The 24,970-nt window shown below is 36.6% G+C and overlaps 1 protein-coding gene across 1 annotated transcript in view; it reads right to left on the bottom strand.

Annotated features, from left to right (window-relative positions):
* Window positions 1-24,970, bottom strand: part of SOX6 (SRY-box transcription factor 6) — a 397,267-nt gene that overhangs the window by 100,270 nt on the left and 272,027 nt on the right. The window contains exons 8-9 of the mRNA XM_060303470.1: window positions 18,450-18,529; window positions 16,838-16,960 (exon numbers count right to left, since the gene is read on the bottom strand). Of these exons, the coding sequence (XP_060159453.1) occupies window positions 16,838-16,960; window positions 18,450-18,529 (203 nt within the window). The remainder of the gene's footprint in view (window positions 1-16,837; window positions 16,961-18,449; window positions 18,530-24,970) is intronic.

Raw genomic sequence — 24,970 nt, 5'->3', positions numbered from 1 at the left:
CACGTGACAATTTAATATATGTATCTATTGTGAAATGATTACCACAATAAGGTTAGTTAACACATCCATAACAAATAGAGTTTTGACTGAGGAGAGTAAGGTAGGTTTTACTTAAAGTGAAGCCCAAAAAAGAGATCTTATGTTAGCTAAAAGTTTAAAAATAATCCTGTAAAATTATTTAACAACAACAACTACAAAAGTCCTGAGCAGAATGGACACCAATCCCTGCAACACAGGGAATGTTTAGGCTATTAGAATTTCTGTTCTGCTTTTAGTAGTGTCTCCCCTCCCAGCCCATTCCTTTGGGCTAGTACCCAAAGACTGCTCCATAGAACTAAAATGTTCACACTAAGGGCCAAATGTAGCTTTGAGAAAGGCTTAAGGTTTATAAAATGTACCACTTCTCTGGAAAAAGGGAAACCACCCTTGGCTATTCATTTAGGGAACAGGAACTTTGCTTTGTTCTTGTTTTCATTGTCCATTGTTGGACAGAGAAAACCCCTTAAGCATTCAAAGTTCTAACTTAGGGGGGGATTTTCGAAATCTCAATCTCTCCTCTAAGCCTACCGTAACACCTCTAGAAAACGCTCGTTACACGATGTAAAATCACAACTTTAGTTTGTTAAGAGGGCATAATTCCAAGCGGACCATGGAATATTTATGTCTCTCTGCAGCTCTTTGAAGGAATAATCTTATGTTTTTGTGCCTGTCGTGGGTCAGAGGTTCAAATCAGCACTTCTTTCTGTCACTTCTTATATGTTTTACTATAATTTACAGCTCAGCAAGAGGACTCATAAAACAAAAGTGTCTATTTTATTTCAGCAACTAATTCTAGTTAATCAAAGATTTCCAGCCAAACAACCCAGCATGAAACTCTGCATGGAAAATACGAGGAGAACAAAGCATTTTGTCAAATAACACATCTCATGATGTAAACACATATGTCTCTTAAAGGAAATTTTATCGTTTCCACATTATCGGCATACAAAAGGAGCATTCTTGTCGCAGACCTGGTGCGACTGTGGAGTCATCGTCATTGGAAACAAGAGCCTGATTAGGTTCCCACACAGATATGAATAGACTTTCCTTTCTTAGTGAAATAGCTGCTTTTATTCCTTTTTACAACAGACTGGTAATTGTCACCCTAAAAACACTGAATTGTACTAGGGCAACATTTGTTTCTGCTCTTTTTTCCCATCTTTTTAGAATCAGCCAATAACATTACTATCCCTTCTGGTTGGTCCTCTTCTGGAAAGTCTGAGTTAATCCACAGCTGTGTGAATGTGAAAAAGGGACACAGCAGGCTAAGTCTGTTGGGTCTCTTGTCTACTAATAAAGTGCACAGTCTGCAGGACAGATGTTAAGAAGATCTGTTAAATAACTCAGTGGCAGAGATCCTGACTTCTGCCAAGGAACATTTTATTATTCCAGAAAGGGGCATAATTGCAAGGCATTAACAATTAGAAGAACCGTAGCTTTTCTTTATAGATTTTACTCCTTGCTTCATCATTTGGTTGAAATATAGTATCAAGGCCCATTCACTGAGAAGCAATGTGCTAAATATGACGGGGTTTAGTACAAACTGCAGATTACAAGATTTCCCCAAATCCCAGGGAAATGGTTGGACCTTGGCTTTGCTTCAACCTTAAACAGTTTTGTTTATTCTGCATGTATCATTACACTATTTGTACAGTTTCACTTGCCACAGGGTACCATTGCACTAAAGGGACTAGGAATCTTAACAAACGTAGTTTCCTAACTATTGAATCTAGTGTAATGGGAAATGTAAAGTAGAGATCAAATTAATAGAGGAATATCACATCATAAAGTTGTTCTCTATACTGCTTAGTCAGGAGGGAGGGCAGAGTCCCTAAAGCACATTTCAGATGTGGCCACGGAGGATAACTGAACAAACACAACTGCCAGGGGGTGGAGCTAGGGGCACAGAACACCGAATTTCCAGAAAGTGGAATCAGAACCAAATCAGAAACATTACCCATGCCCAGTGGTATCTCAGAATTACCACTTTACCACTTATGGTTTGAATAAATTATGTCTACCACATGCATTGCAAGTTCCCAAGTGTGGTGTAAAAGACACTTTGTGATCTGACCCCTCGCTTACCTTTCCAGTCTCACCTCCTATTGCTCTTGTACACTCAGCCTGCGCCAGACCATTGGCTGTTTTCTGAGTGTGCCATGCTGTCTAGTGCTTCTACACCGATGGGCAGACTGTGCTCTTTGTCTGGAGCGCTTTTTATCTCCTCTGTATCTCTGCCACTCTGATTCCTTCTCCCATAAACCTAGAGAACTTCTACTCTCCTTTCGAGATTCATTTTAACATCACCTCATCCATGAAGATTGCCAATACTTCCCCAGGAAGAGCTTAACACTTTCTCCTCCCATAGCATTTTTATTTTGGAAACACATATACTTTAATAATTATCACATTGTTTACCAGACCGTGGGCCCTCTGAGGGCACGGATCAAGTTCTATCCAGTTTAGTATCCCCCAAATAGAGAAGAGTACTTATTACACAGTAGGCACTTAATAAACACGTGGGGAATTAATGTATGAGTGAACGAATTAAACAATTAATCATTTTTCATGTTTATATAAATTTACACTCTGCCCTCGTCACTACTACCAGTACTGTTACAGGGTCTTATACTTTAATATGCCTTATTTTGTTTTTTTAAAGGAGAATCTTCATTAAGTTGGGACATTCAATTGTAAAACATATATCTCTACAGAACCTCATCCCTGCCCACCCCAACTTAGAATCAGCAGAAGCATGAGATATATCTTCCTCTTGGCCATACGTTTAAATTCAGTTCTTCATCCAAAATTTATTCACAAGAAGTCATAAAATTTAGTTCTTGACACTGTTCCCTCACAATTCTACACACCCTAACTCAGGCCACTTAACAAGCTGTGTAGCTTTGGTCAAGTCAATCTATCTCTCAGTCTCTTCAACTATAAAAGATTCATATGATACTTGACAGTATGTGAAGCATCTTTCACAAGCATTTTCTTATTTATTTCTCACAACTGCTCTATGGGGATAGGTATCCCCATATCCATTTAATAGAATTTGGGTATAGAAAGATTAATTTGCTCAAGCTCATGGAGCTAATGGTAGAGTTAGGATCTGACCTAACTCTAGGGCTCTAAATGCCTTTCTGACTCTGAAAATCTATGCAGTTTGACAATCTCATTGTTTATTTGTGAAGGCTTTTCTTTCAATATTGTGTCACTCTTTCTTTTTTTTAATTAATTAATTTTATTTATTTATTTAGGCTGCGTTGGGTCTTCGTTGCTGTGTGTGGGCTTTCTCTACTTGCAGTGAGCAGGGGGCTACTCTTCATTGCGGTGTACAGACTTCTCATTGCAGTGGCTTCTCTTGTTGCGGAGCATGGGCTCTAGGTGCATGGGCTTCAGTAGCTGTGGTGCGTGGGCTCAGTAGTTGTGGCTCGTGGGCTCTAGAGAGCAGGTTCAGTAGTTGTGGTGCACGGGCTTAGTTGCTCCGCGGCATGTGGGATCTTCCCGGACCAGGGCTGGAACCCATGTCCCCTGCAGGTGGATCCTCAACCACTGCACCACCAGGGAAGTCCTGTGGCACTTTTTCTTGATTGGTGGCAAGTCCAGTTTAAAGTACCTTAATTGCTGCCTGATCATCACTTCTTGCTAAAGAGCCCTGCACTGGGCCTCATGCTTTTTTAACTTAGGTGAGGTCATCAGGCATAGGCATTAAGACAAAAAGATTTCAAAGAACCTATACAAAACCAGCTTGGCCAACCGATAAATGAGTATACTTGTATGCACATGTACCAAATGGTCAGCCATACCTTGTCTCTTCTTATCACTTTGAAGTATTGCTCATTTAATTGCTTTCGTCCCTAGGCTATTACTATACTATAAGAGGACAGGAACTTGTTTAGCTTGCTTGCCTAACAGAGTACCTTAAGTACATAGTACGTGTTCTAAAAATATGTTGAATTAGTGAAGTAATAAGAGAGATACAAGTATAAGGATGTGGAGAGAAATGGTGTTTATGTTACTTCATTTAATCCTCACAACATGGGAGGTTTCATTATCCCCATTTCATAGCTGAGGAGACTGAAGTTTAGAGGACATTAGCTCATGGTCACATAGTTCTTTTAACCGAGGAGGTCTTGTGGAACCGATTTCTTGAAACCTCAAGCCATTCACTATCGTATAGACAGAAAGCATGTCAGAGAACAAGCTAGCTACTAAATAAAGAGTGAGCATGTTGTTCGAATACACAGTGGCAAATCATCACCTGATGATATACGTCCTTTTCCTGTTTCACAGTGAGGTATATCTATATTTGGTGTTAAGTGTTCATAATCAGTAAACGTGGCAGAGGTGGATCTAAAATCAGGAATAGTATGGTTGGATATAAATGAGTTATATGACTATTTTGTTCTGTAACTAAGCAATGCCTCTTTATTAAAACCATTGATAAATGGATGGAAAAGTGGAGGACTTTCACCCAAATCAGTCACATCTAGGCCTCTACTTTCTCAACAAAGCTTCTCATTCTTGCTCTCACTCTCTCTGTTGTGCTATGTCTAAGCCAGTGATATAACTATGCATTTATTATTCAGGGACTGCCCCTTGGGCCCTGGAGCAAACACTTCCTAGGAGGTGAGGAAGGCGTTCTGAGCAGGTGAGCACTTCAGAGAGGAGTACCTTTTTCTACGTGGTCTAAGGAGCTCCTAAACTCTGGAGGGCAATCCCAGTACACTGAGGACTGGTTGGGGCACATGCTCCACTCCATTTAGTGACAGTGAGTGTTTCTCCTTCCTTTTTTTTTTGAATTATTTGCTTTTTTATTTTTAAGCAGATCTAGCAATAATCCATTGAGAATGTGACGCTAAACCACTTTTCCTATAGAGTTTTTAAACTGGGCCTCTGAGAAGGAGTTTGATACAATTCAATGACTGAAGTAATACCTTTGTCCATTTGAGCATTAAATGGCCCGTTGAAATACAGCTTAGTTAGAGGGAATTTCAGAAAATAGTACTTTCTAATTTTTTTTTTTTTTTAATTCCTCTCCCAGCTGACTAGAGCAGAGCTTGGAAAACGCAGCTCAATCGTTTTCCACAGCCTCTCAGGTCAGTCTCTCACCAGTGTTAATTAAATATAACCCCCTTAGAATACTAAAGGTTAAGTGAGAGCAACACAGCGTTCTTCTCCAATATATTACTGTGAACACAAATGGCCATAATCTGTTTATAAGAAGGCTTCTTTGAACACAGAGGTCTCACTAATGAAAAATTATAAGAGGAAAAGCAACATAATGTGACAACTGTTCATCACAAAATACATTTTAAACTACCCATTTCCACATCTTTTGTGCTTAAATAACACATATCATAAAGGAAATTGGTGTAATAGATGGTTTCAGCTCTGGGTAGCAAATGCAGACCAGTTTTCAGTGTGATAAAGTGAAACTGAAAAAGCCAGTGCATGATTCAGTCAATCTCTTAAAGTCTTCCTTCCCCTCAAGCCAGAGAACTCTTCCCCAGCAACTACAAGCATCAGTACATTTTCTCTTTTTTTAGCAGATGCTGTATCTTCAGTGGCACACCTTGACCAAACTTTCTAAAATTAGAAAACTGCTGAAATAATGGTTCTATACTAGCCGTTTTAAATTAGAAAAGTCTCTTTAAGCTACTGGGTTTATGGCTCTAAAAAGTTTCATATACTGTCCAGAGGTGTCTGTAAATTAAATCATTTAAAATAAAGCTCTTTAATGCTCTATAATTAGTCTTGTCTCTCTGAACATGGCTTTACTGTAAATGCTCCTTCCTGACTCTTCTATTGTCCCAAGATTGCGGAGAAGAAAGCAGCCAAGCGATAATTCAATATTATTGCCGCTTCGGTGCCCTAATCCCTTAAAGAGCAGCAAAGACTCTACGCTCTCTGCCCCACAGCTCCCGCAGCCTCCTGGCCCGAGGCAGGCTTCCCGACCCAGCAAAGTCCAGATGTCAGGAGGAATCCCCAGCTCCTGATGCAGCAGGCGCACCATTCCAGTGTGGTCGAGCATCTGCTTCATCTGCTGGCATGCAACCGGCCGGATGCGCTCAGACAGCAGCACAGGCTAGGCACGGGTAAGGACACACTCCCCAGCTACTCCAGGAGACTCATCAAAACTGAAATGTTAAGACAGGCCCAGAAACTCTCAAAAGAATAGAGCTCAGCATTCAGCAAAAACATTCTAAGCATTTTCCTCAAAAGGAAGCTACAGAATAAGACATATTTCATGATAATTCTTATATTGGTTAATTCTATTAGGCTTGAAGCTTCTTCTGGACAGTTAACTAGAAATTTGGAAAAATACATGAACTCTTTGAGATCCCAAGAATGTGATGCTGGCTTTGAATTTTTCCCCTTTATAGTTCAATTAGATTATTTTTAATTCACTTGAATATTATAATAAGAGGAGAATAAGTCATTCAGGAAAGCTTCTAAATGACTGTACTTCCTACATACCTACATACAGCACAGTTTAAAGCAAAGAATCCTGATCAAGAAGTAAATTTTAAAATGCACTTAAACCATGCATTATGGCCCTGTTTTGTTTAATAGATAAGTAATCTGGTCCAACACTTCCATCTGAGCCTCATTTTCTTCTTCTAAAATATGGGGATAATATTAAAGCATATTTATTATAAAGCCTAAATATAAATTGCTTATTAAACTTTAAAATACTATGCAATATGTATTATAACGTGTATGTATACGTATATATGTAGGTATACGTATATACATATACATACATACATATAATATTCATACTATTCTTAAATCTGTTTTGTTTAGTTTTGTTTTTAGAAAGAAAGGCAGGCTTCCTTTGTAATATCCAAGTCACACATCAAATACAGGTTCTCTGCCAAGAGTGATTCCACTCATCCTATGGGATCTCAACAAATAGCATCCTATAAAAACTAATAAACAGCTCCCATGTCCTCACCAAATTTCATATTTACTTCACTTGGAAATATAGATTTATACACTATTATAGTCAGAAATAATATTACTTTACCAAAAGCCAGAGTATATGGTGTGCTTAATACAATTGAGAAAATGAGCCTGAGGAGAACTGTGACTGTTCTAGCCAGAAGTGACTGACTAGAATAAAAGTCTTAGTTTTGAAGATCAAAGCGAAGCAAAGAACTCAGGATGAACAATCATATAGGTCTCAGTCTTTTTAAACCTGCACATACAGGTTCAGGTGGACAGGTAGATAGGTAGGTGGGATATTTCTGTTAAGACGAGTAAGATTTGCAATCCCAACTCTTTATTAAATATTTCTTTCCCTATTTTCTCTTTCCCCAGCTAGCATGTAAACTCCCTAGGACAAAGACTTTGTTTTACACAGGTTTTCTAAACCTCAGCACTACTGATAGCTGGGACTGGATACTTTTTGGTTGTGAGGGGCTAAACTGTGCATTGTAAGATATTCAACAGCATCCTTGACCTCTACCCACTAGATGCCAGTAGCATCTCCACCTCCACCCCAAGTCATAACAATCAAAACTGTCTCCAGACGCTGTCAACTGAACTCTGGTGGGCAACATTGCCTCCGGTTGAGGACTACTGGTCTAGAACAGTACCTGGCACGTTATAGCCACTAAATAAATACTTGTTAAATAACTGAATAAGTAAATTTATTGTTTCGATTTTCACACAAACTTTTTCAAATTTCCTAAGCATGATCATTTATAAGCTTCCTTTTTAAAAAAAGATTTTGATGCAATTCCAAGAGATAATAAATTTCACGACATTGTCACAGTCATTCAAAGCTAACAGGTATAATTTCAAGTAATAGGAATTTTAAAAGAAAAGATGTAATACTTCATTATTTGTTTAATTTAAATGAATAAGTGAATTAGAGTGAAAACCTGATAAATATCCCCCAAATGGATTTTCTAGATTAAAAGCAACTCTGTTCCAATCTGGCTTCAAATGAGCACTGTATGTTTGCACTTTGGAGGGTTTGAGATAGTTAACACATATACATTTTAAGCAATAAAATTTGTATCCATATCTATCTTTTTTTTTTTTTTTTTTTTTTGCAGTACGTGGGCCTCTCACTGCTGTGGCCTCTCCCGTTGCGGAGCACAGGCTCCGGACGTGCAGGCTCAGTGGCCATGGCTCACGGGCCCAGCCGCTCCGCAGCATGTGGGATCTTCCCGGACTGGGGCACGAACCCGCGTCCCCTGCATCGGCAGGCGGACTCTCAACCACTGCGCCACCAGGGAAGGCCCCACATCTATCATTTTTTTTTTTTTTTTTTTAGTTCATTCTGCTCCAGAGTAAACTGCATTAGGGAAATTACTGATACCAAGGATCATGGTCTAGGTTAATATATATTATGACATCAAAGGTTGTTTACAGGGATTATAGCTGGTGCTATAAGAGAAACATACAGTAAGAAATGAACTCAGTGCAGTATACTGGAAATTAAGAATTTTCACTGAGTCTTTACTTCACCAAATGACCAAGAGGGTGGAAGCCTTGGGAAATAAATTTAGCTGTTTCCTTCATTTTTGTCTATTAAAAGGAAATGTAAATATTTAGCTAAACCAGCATTAAATATAAAGGAATTGGTACTTATACAGCTGGAAAAAAAAGAATGTTAAGTTAATTCTTCTCAGTGTGACTCAAGATGGCTGTACTGATGTCACCAGTTATGAAAGGAATGAAAGAAGGAAACATATGACTTTTTTATCCATACAGCAACCAGTACAGTAGATGTTTAGTACACAGTAGGTGTTTAGTGCTTGTTTACATTTAATAGAGAAAATAATCCATTATTAGTGCCATTTAGGCTTGGAAGATATATAAGGGAATCTGGTTATTATCTTAATCCTAAGGATCTAGAACAGTCAAAATAAAGCAAGATTGTTTCAAATCAGTACAGAGAGCTTAAATTGTTATAAATATTCCCTGAATTTCCATTTTATATGGATTTGCATAAACATGCATACCTGTAGGATATGAACTTTTCTACAAGTAAAACAGAAAGGAAGAATTGGCAGAATAGTAGTAAGTATCTGCTAGCTCTACTGGTCAGAAGTTTTATCCCTCACTGGGGCACACCTATGAGGGGAATCTATCCAGCTATGTGTAGCTTCTCAACGCTTTTTAATTAAAATATCACTTAAAAATACTTTTGGCGCTTCCCTGGTGGTGCAGTGGTTGGGAGTCTGCCTGCCGAAGCAGGGGACACGGGTTTGTGCCCCAGTCCGGGAGGATCCCACATGCCATGGAGCGGCTGGGCCCGTGAGCCATGGCCGCTGAGCCTGCGCATCCGGAGCCTGTGCTCTGCAACGGGAGAGGCCACAACAGTGAGAGGCCTGCGTACCACAAAAAAACAAAACAAAACAAAACAAAACAAAAACCTTTTGGATTAGAAGAATTAAAATTGTTAAAATGTCCATGCTACTCAAAGTGATCTACAGATTCAATGCAATCCCTATCAAAGTCCCAATGGAATTTTTTACAGAAATAAAAAGAAAAAACCTAAAATTCACATGCAACCACAAAAGACCCCAAATATCCAAAGAAAACTTGAACAAGAACTAGAGGCCTCACACCTCTTGATTTCAAAATACATCACAAAGCTATAGTAATAAAAAAAATGATACTGACATATAATGACTATATAGACCAATGGGAACAGAATAAAGAGCCCAGAAATAAGCCTACACAAATACAGTCAAATGATCTTTGACAATGGTAACAAGAATACCCAGTGGGGAAAGGATAGTCTCTTCAATAAATGGCATTGGGAAAACTGAATATTCACAAGCAAAATAATGAAATTGGACCTTTATCTTAAACCATACAAAAAAAATATTACCTTGAAATGGAAGACTTAAATTTAAAAGACTTAAATGTAAGGCCTGAAACTTTTGGATATATCTCCAAAGGAACTGATATCAAGATTTCAAAGAGGTATCTTCACTCCCATGTTCACTGCAGCATTATTCACAATAGTTAAGGCATGAAAGCAACCTAAATGTCCATTGATGGATGAATGGATAAAGAAAATGTAATATGTACATAAAATGGAATATTATTCAGCCTTAAAGAAGAAGGAGGAATTTCTGCCATTTGCAACAACATGGATGAACTTGGAAGACATTATGCTAAGTTAAACCAGACACAGAAGATAAATACTATGTGATACCACTTATATGAGGAATCTAAAATAGTCAAACTCATAGAATCAGAGAGTAGAATGGTGGTTGCCAGGGGCTGGGAGAGGGGAAATGGGAAGTATTAGTCAAGGGCACAAAGTTTCAGTTATGCAAAGTAAGTAAATCCTAGACATCTACTGTATAACATAAAGCCTATAGTTAATAACACTGTATTGTATATTTAAAAACTCGCTAAGAGGGTAGATCTTATGTTAAATGTTCTTATCACACAAAATAGTAATAATAATAATAATTATTATTATAATAATGGTGAAAGGAAACTTCTGTAGGTGATGGGTGTTTATGGCATAGATTGTGGTATGGTTTCACAGGTACATACTTATCTCCAAACTCATCCAGTTGTATATATTAAGTATGTACAGCTTTTGTATGTCACTCATACTTCAATAAAGTGGTTTAAAAATGTTTTTGTTCTGCTCAGTCTCTTCTGTTACACAACATGTCAAAATATTTCATCACATCTTTTTCTGATTTAAATTTCCTGAACGTTGCATATCCTGACTTATTCTGTGGTTGGAAACTGGAGTGAAGCATTTTCTAAAACACTAGAATGTTTTGCTTTCAAACCTTCCCCTATGTTCTTAATCACATCATCTCTCTTAATTTCAAGGTAGCTCATTATAACACATAAGCATACAATATACGATACATGATACCAACCAAACAATACCTCAAAACTCCAGTTTGGTAAAAACAGGAATAGAAATACCTGTCATTATTTTAGAAACCACTGCATGTTACAAGCAGTCTGTTTAAATACAAGTATTCAGATACTGGGAGTTCCCTGTTGTGTGTATTAATTAGTGAGGCTGGAGCTAAATGAATGTTGGTGGAGATGTTACACGAGGAAAGATAGAGGATGGCACTGATTTTGTAATTCCAAGGTCTTGGACTCCTACTAAACCATCTCTGTGAGTACAGCTAACCATCCCATCAATCAAATAACTTAAACACAGTGATTAACAGAGCTTGGTGAGAAGAGCCATACTCTCTCAACTTTTAGATACTACCTGAAAATCAACTGAAGATAAAATTTCTAAGAGAAAATCAAGTTTACCCAATGTTTTAAGTGCTAGTAATGTTGTAAGTGGTAGTATAAACTTATTCTGCTTCATTGAATAAAATAAGTCAGATTTCCAAACACTAGGAAATGTCTTAATATTTTGCATCCTTCTCTGATCTGCCTATATTTTGTTAATCTCCATCAAGATTCACTTGACACCTGCCATTTTTCTGAAGAAGGCTACCTAGAAATGAAAAGTTGTTTACATGAAATAATCCGTCCTAAAGACAGAGCACTTGGCTGAACATACCCAAAAAAAAAAAAAAAAAAAATTTCCAAAGAAGCTTGAGTCCCAGATTGCCACCAAAAGAGGGAATTCATTAATTCATTCATTTTACCAACTACTGTCCCAGGCGACATTGAAGATTCAACAGTAAACAAAATAGACAAAAATCCCTGAATTCAGTGACACATTCTGAATCAGAGCTAGATGAGAGTAGATCAGAGCTGCCCCTCAGAAGCACTTAGGCAGCAAAGCTAGAGTAGAAATGACTGCTTATTGGGATGTTGGTAAGGTTTTTCCTATTCTGATAATGAATTTTTGTGGAAATCTAATACATGCCTCGTTAACCCATTTACTATTCACAACAACCCTGGGAATAAATATTATCCCCTTTTTACAATGAACAAACTGAAAAAAGGTTATTTGAGAACAGTATAGGACAACATAGCAAATAATAGCGGAAACTCTAATCCAAGATTCTGATTCCAAAATGGAGCTCATTCCATTAGTCCACAGCTCATCTAATCCCAGCTGTAATGGTCCTCCCAAATTCCATCACACTCTTAAAGTCAAAGTAGGTGAGAAAAGGCTGATTACGAGAAAAGTAAGCATTTCCCCTCAAAGCACAACCCCCTGGTTGGCATCCTCAGAACAAGCTTTGAATCAGTGCATTCCTTTTTCTCTATCAGGTAGCTAGTAATAGGTCACTCTAATCAACTCTTTATTCACCCCTCTATTAGAAATCACAACCTCCAAAGCCCACTCAGCCCAGCTAACTCACCCTCTCATTCCTCCACAGAACTGAGGCATGTTTATGATTTCAAACAAGACGACAGGGTTTGAGCCAGGGAAGAGCATCTATATATAATATCATAAAGATTCAGGCTGGAACTAAAATAGAAATAGAGCATTCTCAATGTTGATGGGCACTTCTTCACTTTCCAGTTGTAGCATGAAAACTGACAATATCATTTAAATAAAATACGTGTTTGTATTCACTTTTGCAAAATTTCAATTGTTCTCCTCCATCTTTGCAAACTTTGCAAGACTTTAATAGTTTCATTTAAGAATAACTTATGGTTGATTGATAGGTTTTTCTAGTGTTTTAAGGCTCTGATTATACTCTTTTCCTCAAATCTTCCCAAAACTACACATAATACCCATCAAATAAAAGTGAAAATATATTTATATTGATTTTTAAATTTTTCATATTTACTTCCTTTCATTTAGGCTACCACCCATACTGTCATTATAAGAACTTGGTTAAAATATGTTCCAACTAAAGCTTGGTAGTCTTTGAATGCTAGATAAAAATCATTCTCTGCAGCTAATGAAGACAGAAACTCTGCCTGTAACAATATTAAGTTTGTTTTCTCTGGTGATTCAGAGAAGTGAGCAATCTGTCAGTAATACATTGAGTGAAATTACTTGTCTTGTAGGAATAACTGCTGACAGTCACTTTATTTCAGGGCTGACCCAAGCATCTCCCTGCTGACAAACAAATTACTATGTCTAACTTTGAAAAGGTAACTAGCTTGTTTCTAATTTTGATTGGTCTCTCAGAATCCCTTATACATACACTCAGTCCCATCCTTCATTGTATTAAAAAAAAAAAAAGCAACAAAAAGTGTTTTGGGGGGACAGGTTTGAATTAATGAGTTAAAAAAAAAAGTAAAGGAAGAAAACCCTATTGTTTGGAACTAAGAAAAAGAACTGTTATTGCTTCATTCCAAGACTGTTAACACAGATAAAACTAGTAAGTGTGTCTACTCTACATTAAGACTGGCAGTGCCACCAATGACTGACTGGGTGAGTGAACACATTACCGAGACAGTATTGTAGGAATTAATTTTCTTCAATAAAGTGATTTTTAAGGCTCATGTATTTCACAATCTAAACATATGTCACTGTTTCATAAACAAAATAAATGGATTAAAATAATACATTACCAATATGCTGACATGTGGAGATATTTTAATTAGAAATTCTTAAACTGTGTGATATTTAGCTGTTGTATTTGCTAGAGAAGCATGCATCATTTAATAAGAAAGCATGAGACAGGTGCATTACTTTGCATGATATGGTACCAGATTGGATTTCATATAAACTATGAGGCAACATTACTTCCAATTAAAAAACAAAACCAAATTACTTTAGGTACCTATCACATTGAAAGTAACAACAAAAAATGAATCAGTACATTAAAATCACTCTTTCGTTTAAAAAAAGTGTCATTTTGAGCTTAGTTTCTGAGACAATATTTCTTCAGAACAATCTAACATCTTAGCTATTTAAAGGCCATATTTACATGACTGCCTCATTATACTGGTCCCCCCCTTTTGACTTACTTGAAGGACCAATGCTAACATAGCTGAGGAAAGCAAATGGCAACTGGTCCTGAAATTTATACGGGTAGAGAACTGGAATAAGTAGCAATATAATATATTGTTTACTGTAGCAAGTGCCCTCTGTTCTCTAAAGGTCAAAAGCACTGTAACCTTAGAGTTACAGTTTCTGATTGTTCCCAGGGTTAAATACATTATCAAAATTAATGGTTCAAGCCCCTCAACCTTCAGATATATGAGTATTCATGCCTCCATCTGCTGAACTGTTCAACTAAAAATAGCATTCTTTGGCCTTCTCTCTCCTAATATTGTGCTCCTGAGGCAGAGAAAACCATGCCTTAGATCAGCATGGAGTACCAAAAAAAAAAAAAAAAGCAAAAAAACTTTTCTGTGTCTTTCTTATTTTAAAGAAAGAACGAACTGGAATATACTAACGTAAGGAGGATCTTTCCACTTTAAATACCTTTTCTCTACCTGAAAACAAAATTTCAGGCTTCCAGAGTATAACTATACTGTTAAGATTACCCAGGCTCATTAATGTTAAAAGTGACAACCTTTGAAGGACAAATTAACTGTACATCAGGTAGAGAGGACCACTTCTGAGCAATGCAGCAGGGTGTGTGTGGAGGTGGTGGTGGTATATACGTGTTATGGTCTTTCTTCCTAAGAATCTCTGATTAGAAATAAAACCCATTAACATAATTGTAATGCTTAGTATCCACAATTTATCATGATCCTATTTATCATGATCCTATCCACAGTTGACACAGCTGTGACATTTAGCTTGTCAAAGGAATGGAGAAAACCCTGGCTAGAAAAGAAAGTAGACTTTAAAATCAATAAAGCAAGATATTATTAAATTTTCTCTCTACTTTTGCTCAAGATTTAAAATGTTAGTGTCTATAGCAGGTTAGATATGGGTGTCCACTGTGCAGTTCATGGAAGTCCCAATAAACATGCTATACTCATACCAGGATAGTTTGAGAAACCTGGCTTTCAAACCAGGTCAATCTTTTCTAAGCAAAGGTTTCCTGACGTGCAAGGAAAGATACAAAAAGTGGAAGCTAGAGAACAGAGCAAGAATAATAATAATAAAAAAAAAACCCCAGGAAACTCTCAAACCACCCCAAACTTACACTGCAAAGCTATGAGGGCCCCCTGCCTTACCAGATTCTGTATTTAGTCTCATTAAAGTGGCAGGCATGTGGCATATGTCGTGCTCCTAGATCCGCATTGCTACAGCACTACACGGATCTGGCACTCTCATATATGACATCATGGTTTCCAGAAACCCAACAGAAGCCAGATTTGACAGCATCAGGGGTCTGTGATGGTGGGGGGAAGAGAAGTCAACCTAAGTGAAAATTAGTAAAAGAAGACACGGGGTAGAAAACTGGCTAAGGGAAGGTTGATGGGATAGAACTCAACACCTCAAGAGAAAATAAAAGTCAAGAGGAGAGGAAGTTTTGAATTTGAGCCAAGGCCACTTGCTTTTACATTCTTTCAAGCACTTAAAAATTTAACAAACTACCTGTCCTGAGTAGGTAAGCTTGCTAACTGTCATCACACAGAAAGGCTTGTTCTTAACGTCCAGCTGTCTCACTGCTTGCCAATCCTAAGCACAGTAGATTTTTAGAACGTCCATAAATATGGCACCTTCTCTACAGCCAAAAGAAAGCCTTAGAAAAGAAATCCCTTCTGGCTGTATAGAAGACAGCAGATATTCTAACAGTATATGCCTTGTCATGTCTGGGTGGAAACCCCCTATATACTTCTTATAATCAAAGGGAAAGGGAAAGGAAGAAGGCAAGCAACAAGGTCTGAACTCTTCCTTAGGCTACTTCCAAGGTGTCCTTTGATCTCATCCTCTTCCTTCTTCTTAGAAGTGAGCTTTCTCTATCATTTTCCAAAAATGCAGATTTAAAAGCAACAGAGAAGATAATGTCAAAGGGACACTTTACTGATCACATAGTAGTTGATATGTATAGACGGGCAGAGCCAATAGGAGCTGAATATACAACTTTGTTAGATGTAATTGTTTTCTTCTTTTTAAACTGGGTTTACCATCCTAGGTTAGAACATAAATGTAGTATTAGATCTAACCCAGAAAGTTAAAGTGTATTTCAGTGTGAGATAATCTGTCTCCTTTTTCTGTGACTCAACGGATAGCTAGCAACCCTCCAGCATCTGATAGTACCCCAAGAGGTACTCCAATGATATAGGAGAGGAATTAAGCATGATAATGGAGAGAGGAGGACTGGGTCCCTATAGGAGAAAGGGGTTTGGTTTTCAAAAGAGCCGTATGAGCCATCCTCTCCCATGTAGTAAGAATATCCCACAAAAACAACAAAGAGCTTTATTGAAAGTTAAATATGAAGGGGCTACTATAATAGTTTATGTCAGGCCCAGGCACCCAACCTCACTTCAGCCAGAGAAAACTAAATTTGAAAACCTGAATTTGGTAGAGTTAGAAATGCTGGATAATAACTCTGACTCCAAGAATATTTCGTAACCTTGGTTAAATAACCTGACCTCGCTGAACCTCCATTGTTTTGTCTGTGAAAGCAGAATTATGTTTTATCAACTCCATAGGGTTGTCACATGGTCAAATGAGGTTTTTTTCTTTTAATGTTTAAGTGTTTTTTAACTACTATACAGCATTATACATTAAAAAAAGAGTAAGGGAAATAAAGATGGTTTTGAAAGCACTCATAATGTAAAGAATTTGCCTAAATATATAGCAATAAACAATGTATTTCAGAGGCGTTGGTCTGGGGTTTGCCAGAAAGAAAAAGGAGCAAAAATGAGCCTCCTTAGGAATGAGAAAAAGGGAAAGATTATGTTTTAGTGTTTAGGTTGAGTGTTTGCTACTTTTTAAAAAAAGCCTAGAATATGACTGAACAATCCAGTCCCCCACCCAATGAAGCACCAATGGAAGTATTCATACCTCAATCTGTTTGTGGTTGTAAGAGTGGCCACCACCATGTTCAAAGGTGTCCAAACTCCTGCCAAAACGGTCACTTAGGCCCTTTAGCCTTGGGTTAATTTGTGGGTGGGAGACATGACCTTTCTGTTCAGTAGCATATTCAGAAAAAAAAAAAAAAAAAGACAAAACATACTGTCAGAACTCATGAAACAGAACACATATTTCTAAACCCAGGGTATTGACCACACCAAAGAATAGAAAGTAGGTTTAGGACCCAGATACACTCTTTCACAGAAACTTGATTATAGGATCAAACTGCTTTCTTATTTTTGCCTCTGACTCAAGAAGACACGCAATAGCATAGCTATGGAAAAAGGAGAAATAGATTAGATTGATTATGAGTGAGGTTTCTTTTTATATTTTTACCAACTGCAGTAAGTTCCCCTGTCAGTAGTAGAGAAGGTGAGGGTTTAGAAGAGAGGTAGGGTTGCTGCTTTCATTAGGCAAAATGTCTAGCTCTGCTAGGCAGTCCATAATGGACAACATCTTCAAGACTTTCTGGATGAGGCTTATGACAAAAACTTCTCAAAGTACTGCAAAAATTCTTTATTTGTAGACCCAGCTGAAGGTACTCAAAATGATACTTTTTCACGGTAAAATATCTGTACATTTTTTACGTTCAAGTCATATGAGTAATAGCAAAGAAGAAACAAAAATGGCTAGTTAGATGCTATTCCCTAGATTATTTAAGAAAATTCAAAAAAAAATCACAGTAAATTATAAGAATAAAAAACTATCTCTATCCACTGTATTGAAATTCAAGTTACCATACATTTTCTAAATGTTCAAATACTGAAGGTTTAACCATTATTTTAATGATATTATCTTTTTGTTTTTGTTAAAATATACACTCATAGTTAAAGTCAATTTCCCATTAAGATGGCAGTGCTAGAAGGGTATAAAGATTACTTAGTCCTATTGTTAACCCCCCCGCACCATTTTACTATGAAGAAGAGAAGGTGCAAGTGATTTTTAAATTTAGCTTCCAAAACGCTTTCTCTCCAATTTTAGTTCCATAGGTAAAGAACTCTAACCCAGAATTTGGTCAGACACCATGCCCAGACTTTTGACCTGGCATGAGGATGAGGACGAGAATACACATATTCAGGAGCAAAGTGTTCACATTTTCCAAATAGTTAAAGTAACTTGGTAATAACAACCCCCTATTCCATGAGCTGCAAGAAGGAAAATATCCAACATTGTTTTCTGTTTTGATGCTTATGTGTAAAAGCTAATTGGACATGAATGGAGACGTGGATGAAGAATTGATAAGGAAAAAGCTTACATACCCAATAACAACCATAACAATCAGCCATAAAAAATTGTAAAACCATTAACTTACCTGATCGAGAACATACAGTACTAAGTCATAATGTCATTTTTTCCTTTAAAAATATTGACATGACAGTTTTCCCTTCTACTTGCAGTATGGTAAGTACATAAGGTGTTAATCCTTCTAGGCTATGCTTAAAAAATTATTTAATACCCAGGCCATTATTTAGCATACAGCTGGTTAGCAGTTTTCCACTAAAGTACTGGCTCGTATCACACATTTTTTTCTTCTGGCACTCACCTGGAGCTGTAAAGGGCTGAGTCCAGAAGCAGCAGCAGCTGCCATTGTTGATGGAATGAACTGTACAGGGTAGTTATCACCTGTCGGAAAGAACAATGCATACAGGTTTAGACAATGAACAGGGAATCACAGCAGACAAGTACAAACATGGTCCTTGGATTGCCGGAGATTTACAACATTGCTCTAAGCCCAAACATCTGCAGAAACAAAAGGCTTAGTTGGGCACAGACTTGCACTGCTGCCTTGGAACTTTTTGTTAACAGATAGCTGGTAGGCAAACTGGCAAAACATGAATGTGATGTTAAAAAAATTAAATGTGCAATTCAAGCATGTTCACTCCATTACAAATCTTGTAATACATCATTTTTTTAAGAGTAAAAAAAATATCTTAAAGCCAGGCTGACATTCAGTTCACTGAGAAAGCATTAAGGCTTTTACATTAAAACAACAAAACGTTTTGCCTCGGTAGGCAAGGCAGAGTATTACAGTCCAAAAAAGATTAAGAATTACTGACTGTCCATAACCCTAACGTTTATTTTATAAAAAATAGAGGAAAAAAAATTAAATGCAACCTCTTTAATTTGGTAGGGGTAAGAGAGAAGCTAATCTTATCTGCCAACATTCTATGAAATGCCTGGTATCCCAAGTAGAGTGGAAACTATGTTTTTCTGCGCTAACTTCCGGTGGAACCTAGTACAGAATCATGCACACACACTAGGCACTCATCACTTATTCTCTGATGATGATTTGATTAAATAAACACACATTTTACATGTGATATCTGCATTAAATGTCTGGTCGAGATTGAGCATGGTTTAGCAGAGATCAATGCTACATCTTAATGTGTTTCTGGCTCCAGACCACTCCTAAACAGGGGGGCTGAAGTACCTTCTGTGACCTAAGAACATAGGCTGTATGAAGCGAACAACCTGAAGAACCAAGAGAAAGTGATGAGGAATGTATTGTGATAGTGGCAATTGAAATCAAAATTAATACTTATGGATAAATTACACAATATCAGTGATTTCATGGAGTATCACTTTGACTTCAGCTACTTATTTAAAGTCAGTGTTATGTATTATCTCTAGGCTATATTTTAATAGGCTGTTCCTCCACACATTTTGGACATTTACAATAATCATGCTGTTTTGCATGAACTTTTCCACACTAAAAGCTGAATATGATAATGAAAAGTATAGAAAGAATCACAGTAATAAAGGTAGTCAACTAGAAAGCAATGAAACCCCTTTTTTTCTGCATGGACACTAATACCTGGAGCCTTCCTGGTGCCCCTGGTTCGTTGGAACTCATCCTGTTTGCCACATGAAGTTGCACTCAGCTGGCCCAATGTAAATGTTAAGTTGCTTTCACTTTTAACAAATTGTAAGCTTCTAATCTACACAGTCTCTTTGCATCATATCCATAATACCTCATCAGACCATTGAGCACAGTGTGCGCTTGTACACAGTCCAGTAACAATTGGCTTCTGATTGCATATGGAGCGCTGCTACAATGCATTCACTAACACTATACTGTGCTAGTCTCCTATGGAGTAATGTTCAAAATATCTGATCTTGTTTTTCCCCTTCCATGAGGTTGATTTTGGTTTGCAGTGCTACATGAGCTTTTTAAAAAAGATAACTAGGCCAAATTATTTTTTATGGTAAATGACTGCCGCTTTATGCTTAAATAATTCTACTGATCCTCTTGATATTTAAACTAAATTATCTGAAGAAAGAATATCCTAATCTAAGTCAAACAGTATTTCTTTGGTTGACATCTTATCAGGTTAAAAAAATCACAAAACGATGCTGAATTAATGATGCTTCAAAAATAGAGGAAAAAAAATCACCATTCCAACCATCAACATGGGCTGCCTCTCAGAACATTTTAGAGCTGTTCTTTCTTTAAATATCATGCATTATTCATACTAACTCTAAACCATAACCCTCCTCCCTGTAAGTTTAATACCAGTTGTTTTATTTGTACTAAAACATTTTTCATGTCAAACATATTTAAAAAAATCAAACTCTAAAAGAATTCCCTGGGGCACTCCTTTTTTCATAGCTGTCATGCTTCTATGCTATGAAATAGCTGATTTTTTTTTTATAGTTTTTGGCTTGCCAGTTAATTTATTACCATCTCTACCACACCCTGTAGTACTCTCCAGCTCACCTGCTGGCTACAAACAGCTTTCTTTCCACTGCTGACAAGCATATTTTTAAAATGTTTTTAACCTTTCTGCTGGTTTGAATCTGTATATCTGAATATAATCTTTGGAAAGCTATGTCTCCAGAACATATTGTATCAATACCAAAAGTAAAAATGAATACATTAGAGCAACTGAGTATATCACAGGGAATGATCAGAAGAGAGAGAAAAAGGAAAAGGCCAGAGAGGGAGAAGGTAAGGGTGAAGAAGAGGAGGGTTAAAAGTAGAAGAGAAGATTTAAGAGGGAGAGGGATTTAGAGTACTGTGAAGTTTAATTCTTTTAAAAAGTTACAAGCTTTCCCCCTCTCCCCCTCGCCTTTAATTGTCTCTGTGTAAGAGTCGATCAAGAAAAAGTTCTCAGTGGCTGACTTGGAAAGGAATCAGTCAACATGTTGTAGCAATTTTTTTCAAATTTGTCTCTGGATTTGAAATGCTTGCGTGAGGACCCATTCTCTTTAAATCTGTACAAAAGAAGATGAAGCCTGTTGAAACAGGTTGGTTTTAGGCACTACTGTAATCTGGCCCTTGCTACCTCTAGTATAAGTAGACAACCTCCAAATGCCAATTTGGGAAATAATGCCCATTACATAAATCCATCTTTCCAGGCTTCTAGGTTTTCCAACTGATTATTTTTATCTGGAGCTTACAGAGCAAATATGAAACAGGAGTTACAGCCTATAGGACATTTGCCTGACATTAGTTTCACTTGCCACAATAACCAACATTGCTTTGGGATCAAAGCAGCTCCACAGCAAGAGTCCCTGAATGACAGGAAGTATATTTTCTAATTTTCAGGGAAACCGAAAGGAAGCCGAAACTTATTAAGACTTAAACACAGGAAAAGGAGGAGCTTGTATCATGAACCTAGGACCCATTAGACTCAGACTACCTCCTGCAAGAATACTCCTAGTTTGTGTAATTCGGATACAAACTTCACTTTTATTAAAAAGTCAAAAATCCCATGGGTAAAATTCTGTCCATTTACTTTGATTCCTCAGAAAGACGAGGGACTGGGATGGTTGCAGTCTTCTGAGATACTAACTTCAGATATTAACCTATTTAGAGAGTTTGGGAGGAGTAGAGAAGAAAAATACGTTAAACTAGGAGACAGGACTCAAAGATTCTTCAGTTACTGGCTCAAAGTCTCATACCTTATTTTCCACCCTCCAAAACAGAAGAAAGATATACTATACATCCCTCATCTCACAGATCATTGTCTGGTGGTATCACAGGATGATGGTAAGTTATATGAGTTGCCAGATAACTCATAGATACACCCCACTTTTATGAGCTATTATCATTTTTGCTACAATATGGAAATATTTCAATTACAGCCAACAGTATAGACTTGGACATGCCACATTGCATCTTGCCTGGATGCATGTATTCAGAATAGCAAAATATTATAACTTCTCTGTATTCTGAGGGAATGCCATAATCAATCTGAATTTATCTTTGTGAGACAGCACACTGCAGCAAAAGTTAGTAGGCAATGAGTGACACATTTAGAATCTTAAAAAGAAAACAAAATCTTTAATTTGTTCTGAGAACAATTGGAGAAAAAAATTGCCATGGATCATAGTATATATTGCTGAGATCACCATGCTCTTATTTCTCCTGCTAAATTTCTCCTCTATTCATCAAAGAATAGACCAATGATGAGAAGAGTCTTGATCTCAAGACTTTTTCTAAGAGCATCTGCATTGTTTTCATACCTTTAAAGAAGCTAAGAATCAAGGATCAATCTTAATTTCTTTACTTATTTCATAGATGCATCCAAACTCTTGGCTAATCATATGAAAATCATGGGATTAGTCACAATAGCAATTAAATAAGTGAGTATGGACAAAATGATATACATGTATCCCCATGACAAGAAATTAACTTAAAATAACAACTTAAAGTTCATGACTTAGTAACTCACCAATGATATAGCCTCCATATATGAAGAAGGGCACAGTTAAAATAATCTCAATCACCATAAAACTAGGTTAGTTTATACAGGTGAGCATATATAGTTCCTTCTTGGACCTCACCACTCTTATTTAAAAAGGGGAGTACTAACCTGAAGAACCTCAGAAATGCTTTGATTTCAAGTAGATGGATTTAATTAATAAAGTATTCCAGCAATAGTCGTACATGCCTCTGTTTTAAATAGTCAAGAAGAGCTAGAAATGGCTAGCTTCACAAGATGTCATCTAGATAATCCCATACATATAAATCACACTTTTTATATACACACACTCACAAAAGCTAGACTTTTCTTCATATCTTATACACTTAGATCATGCCTGCAAGAGTATAAAATGTCAAATATTCAGAATTTCAGTCTGAATTCTACCTCCACTAATTCTAGATGTGAAAGTTTGGAAAGAGTCAATTTACTTCTTTGACTTTTAGTTTCTTTTTTTCTTTTAACAAAATATAGATAATGCCACTTATATCTTAGAGTTGTTATAAAAATTAAATGAGAATATATATGTATATTCATATACATGTATACATATACATTTATATATATAGATATCAGCAAATAAATGGTGCTCAATAAATGCTAACTGAAACAAAGGAATTAAAAAGAAGTATTAGGTAGCAACTGTACATCAGCAAATTAGACAATCTAGAAGAAATGGACAAATTCCTTGAAACATACAAATTATGCAAACTGTCTCAAGGAGAAATAGATAATATAAACAAACCCATAACAAGAGATTGAATCAGTAATCAAAAACCTCCCAATAAAGAAAATTCCTGGACTGAATTTTTGGCTTCACCAATAAAGTCTACTGAATATTTAATAAAAATTAACACTAATCCTTACAAAATCTTCAAAAATATTGAAGAGGAAACACTTCCTAACTCTGAGGTAATGAGGCCAGTGTAAACTTGATAACAAAGCCAGATAAAGACATCACAGGAAAAGAAAATTATAGACCAATATTCTGTATGAATATTAAAATCCTCAACAAAATATTGAATCCAACAGCATATCAAAAGGATTATTCACCATGACAAAGTAGGATTTATCCCAGGAATGCAAGGGTGGTTCAACATTAAAAATAAAAAATCAATGCAATACATAACATTAATAGAACAATGGGAGAAAAACCCACATGATCATCTCAATTGATGCAGAAAAGGCATTTGACAAAATCCAACATCTTTTCATGATAAAAATTCTCAGACAAAACTAGGAATAGAGGGAAAGTTCATCAACATGATAAAGGGTATTTATGAAAAACCCACAGCTAACATCACACTCAGTGGTAAAAGACTGAAAGCTTTTCTACTAAGATCGGGGACAATTATACACACTTTCACTGTTGCTATACACCACTGTCCTAGAAGTTCTAGTTAGTACTAGAAAGAAAGAAAGAAGAGAGAGAGGGAGGAAGGGAGGGAAGGAGGGAGGGAGGGGATAAGGAAGGAAGGGAGGAAGGGAGAAAGAAAGAGGAAAACAGGTAAAACTAGGTAAACAGGTAAAAATAGGTAAAACTATGTCTATTTGCATATGAAGTGGTCCTATATGTAGAAAATTCCAAAGAATTCATAAGAAAGCTACAAGAGCTAATAAATAAATTCAGCAGTTTCAGGGTAGAAGATTAACACACAAAAATCAACTGTGTTTCTATATACTAGCAATGAACAATCCAAAAGGAAGTTAAGAAAGCAATTCTACTTACAATAGCATCTAAAAGAATCAAATACTTAGGAATAAACTTAACTAAAGAGGCAAAGACTTGTACACTGAAAAACTATAAAACATTTCTGAAAGAAATTTTTAAAGATCTAAATAAATAGAAAGGCATCCATGTTCATAGACAGGAAGACTTCACATTGTTAAGATCAACAAAGCAATCTACAGACTCAGTGAAATCTCTACCAAAATTCCAACCATCTTTTTTTACAGAAATGGAAGCCAATCCTCAAATTTATATGGAATTGCATGGGGCCCCAATAGCCCAAACAATTTTGAAAAAGACAAATAAAGTTGGAAGACTCATACTTTCTGATTTCAAAATTTACTACAAAGTTAGAGTAATTAAAACAGTATGATACTGGCATAAGAACAGATATATAGACTAATGAAACAGAATAGAGAGCCCAGAAATAAACCCTTACATATAGTTAATTGATTTTTTACAAGGGTACCAAGACCATTCATTGGGGAAAAGACATCTTTTCAACAAATGGTGCTGGAAAAACTGATATCCACATGCAAAAGAATGAAGTTGGACCCTTAATTTATACCATATATAAAAATTAACTGGAATGGATCAAAGACCTAAACTTAAGTACTAAAACTATAA

Source organism: Globicephala melas, chromosome 8 (assembly GCF_963455315.2).
Source record: "Globicephala melas chromosome 8, mGloMel1.2, whole genome shotgun sequence".
Taxonomy (NCBI): domain Eukaryota; kingdom Metazoa; phylum Chordata; class Mammalia; order Artiodactyla; family Delphinidae; genus Globicephala; species Globicephala melas.
Note: the sequence above shows the minus strand (reverse complement) of the source record. Positions and strands in the feature narration are given on the sequence as shown.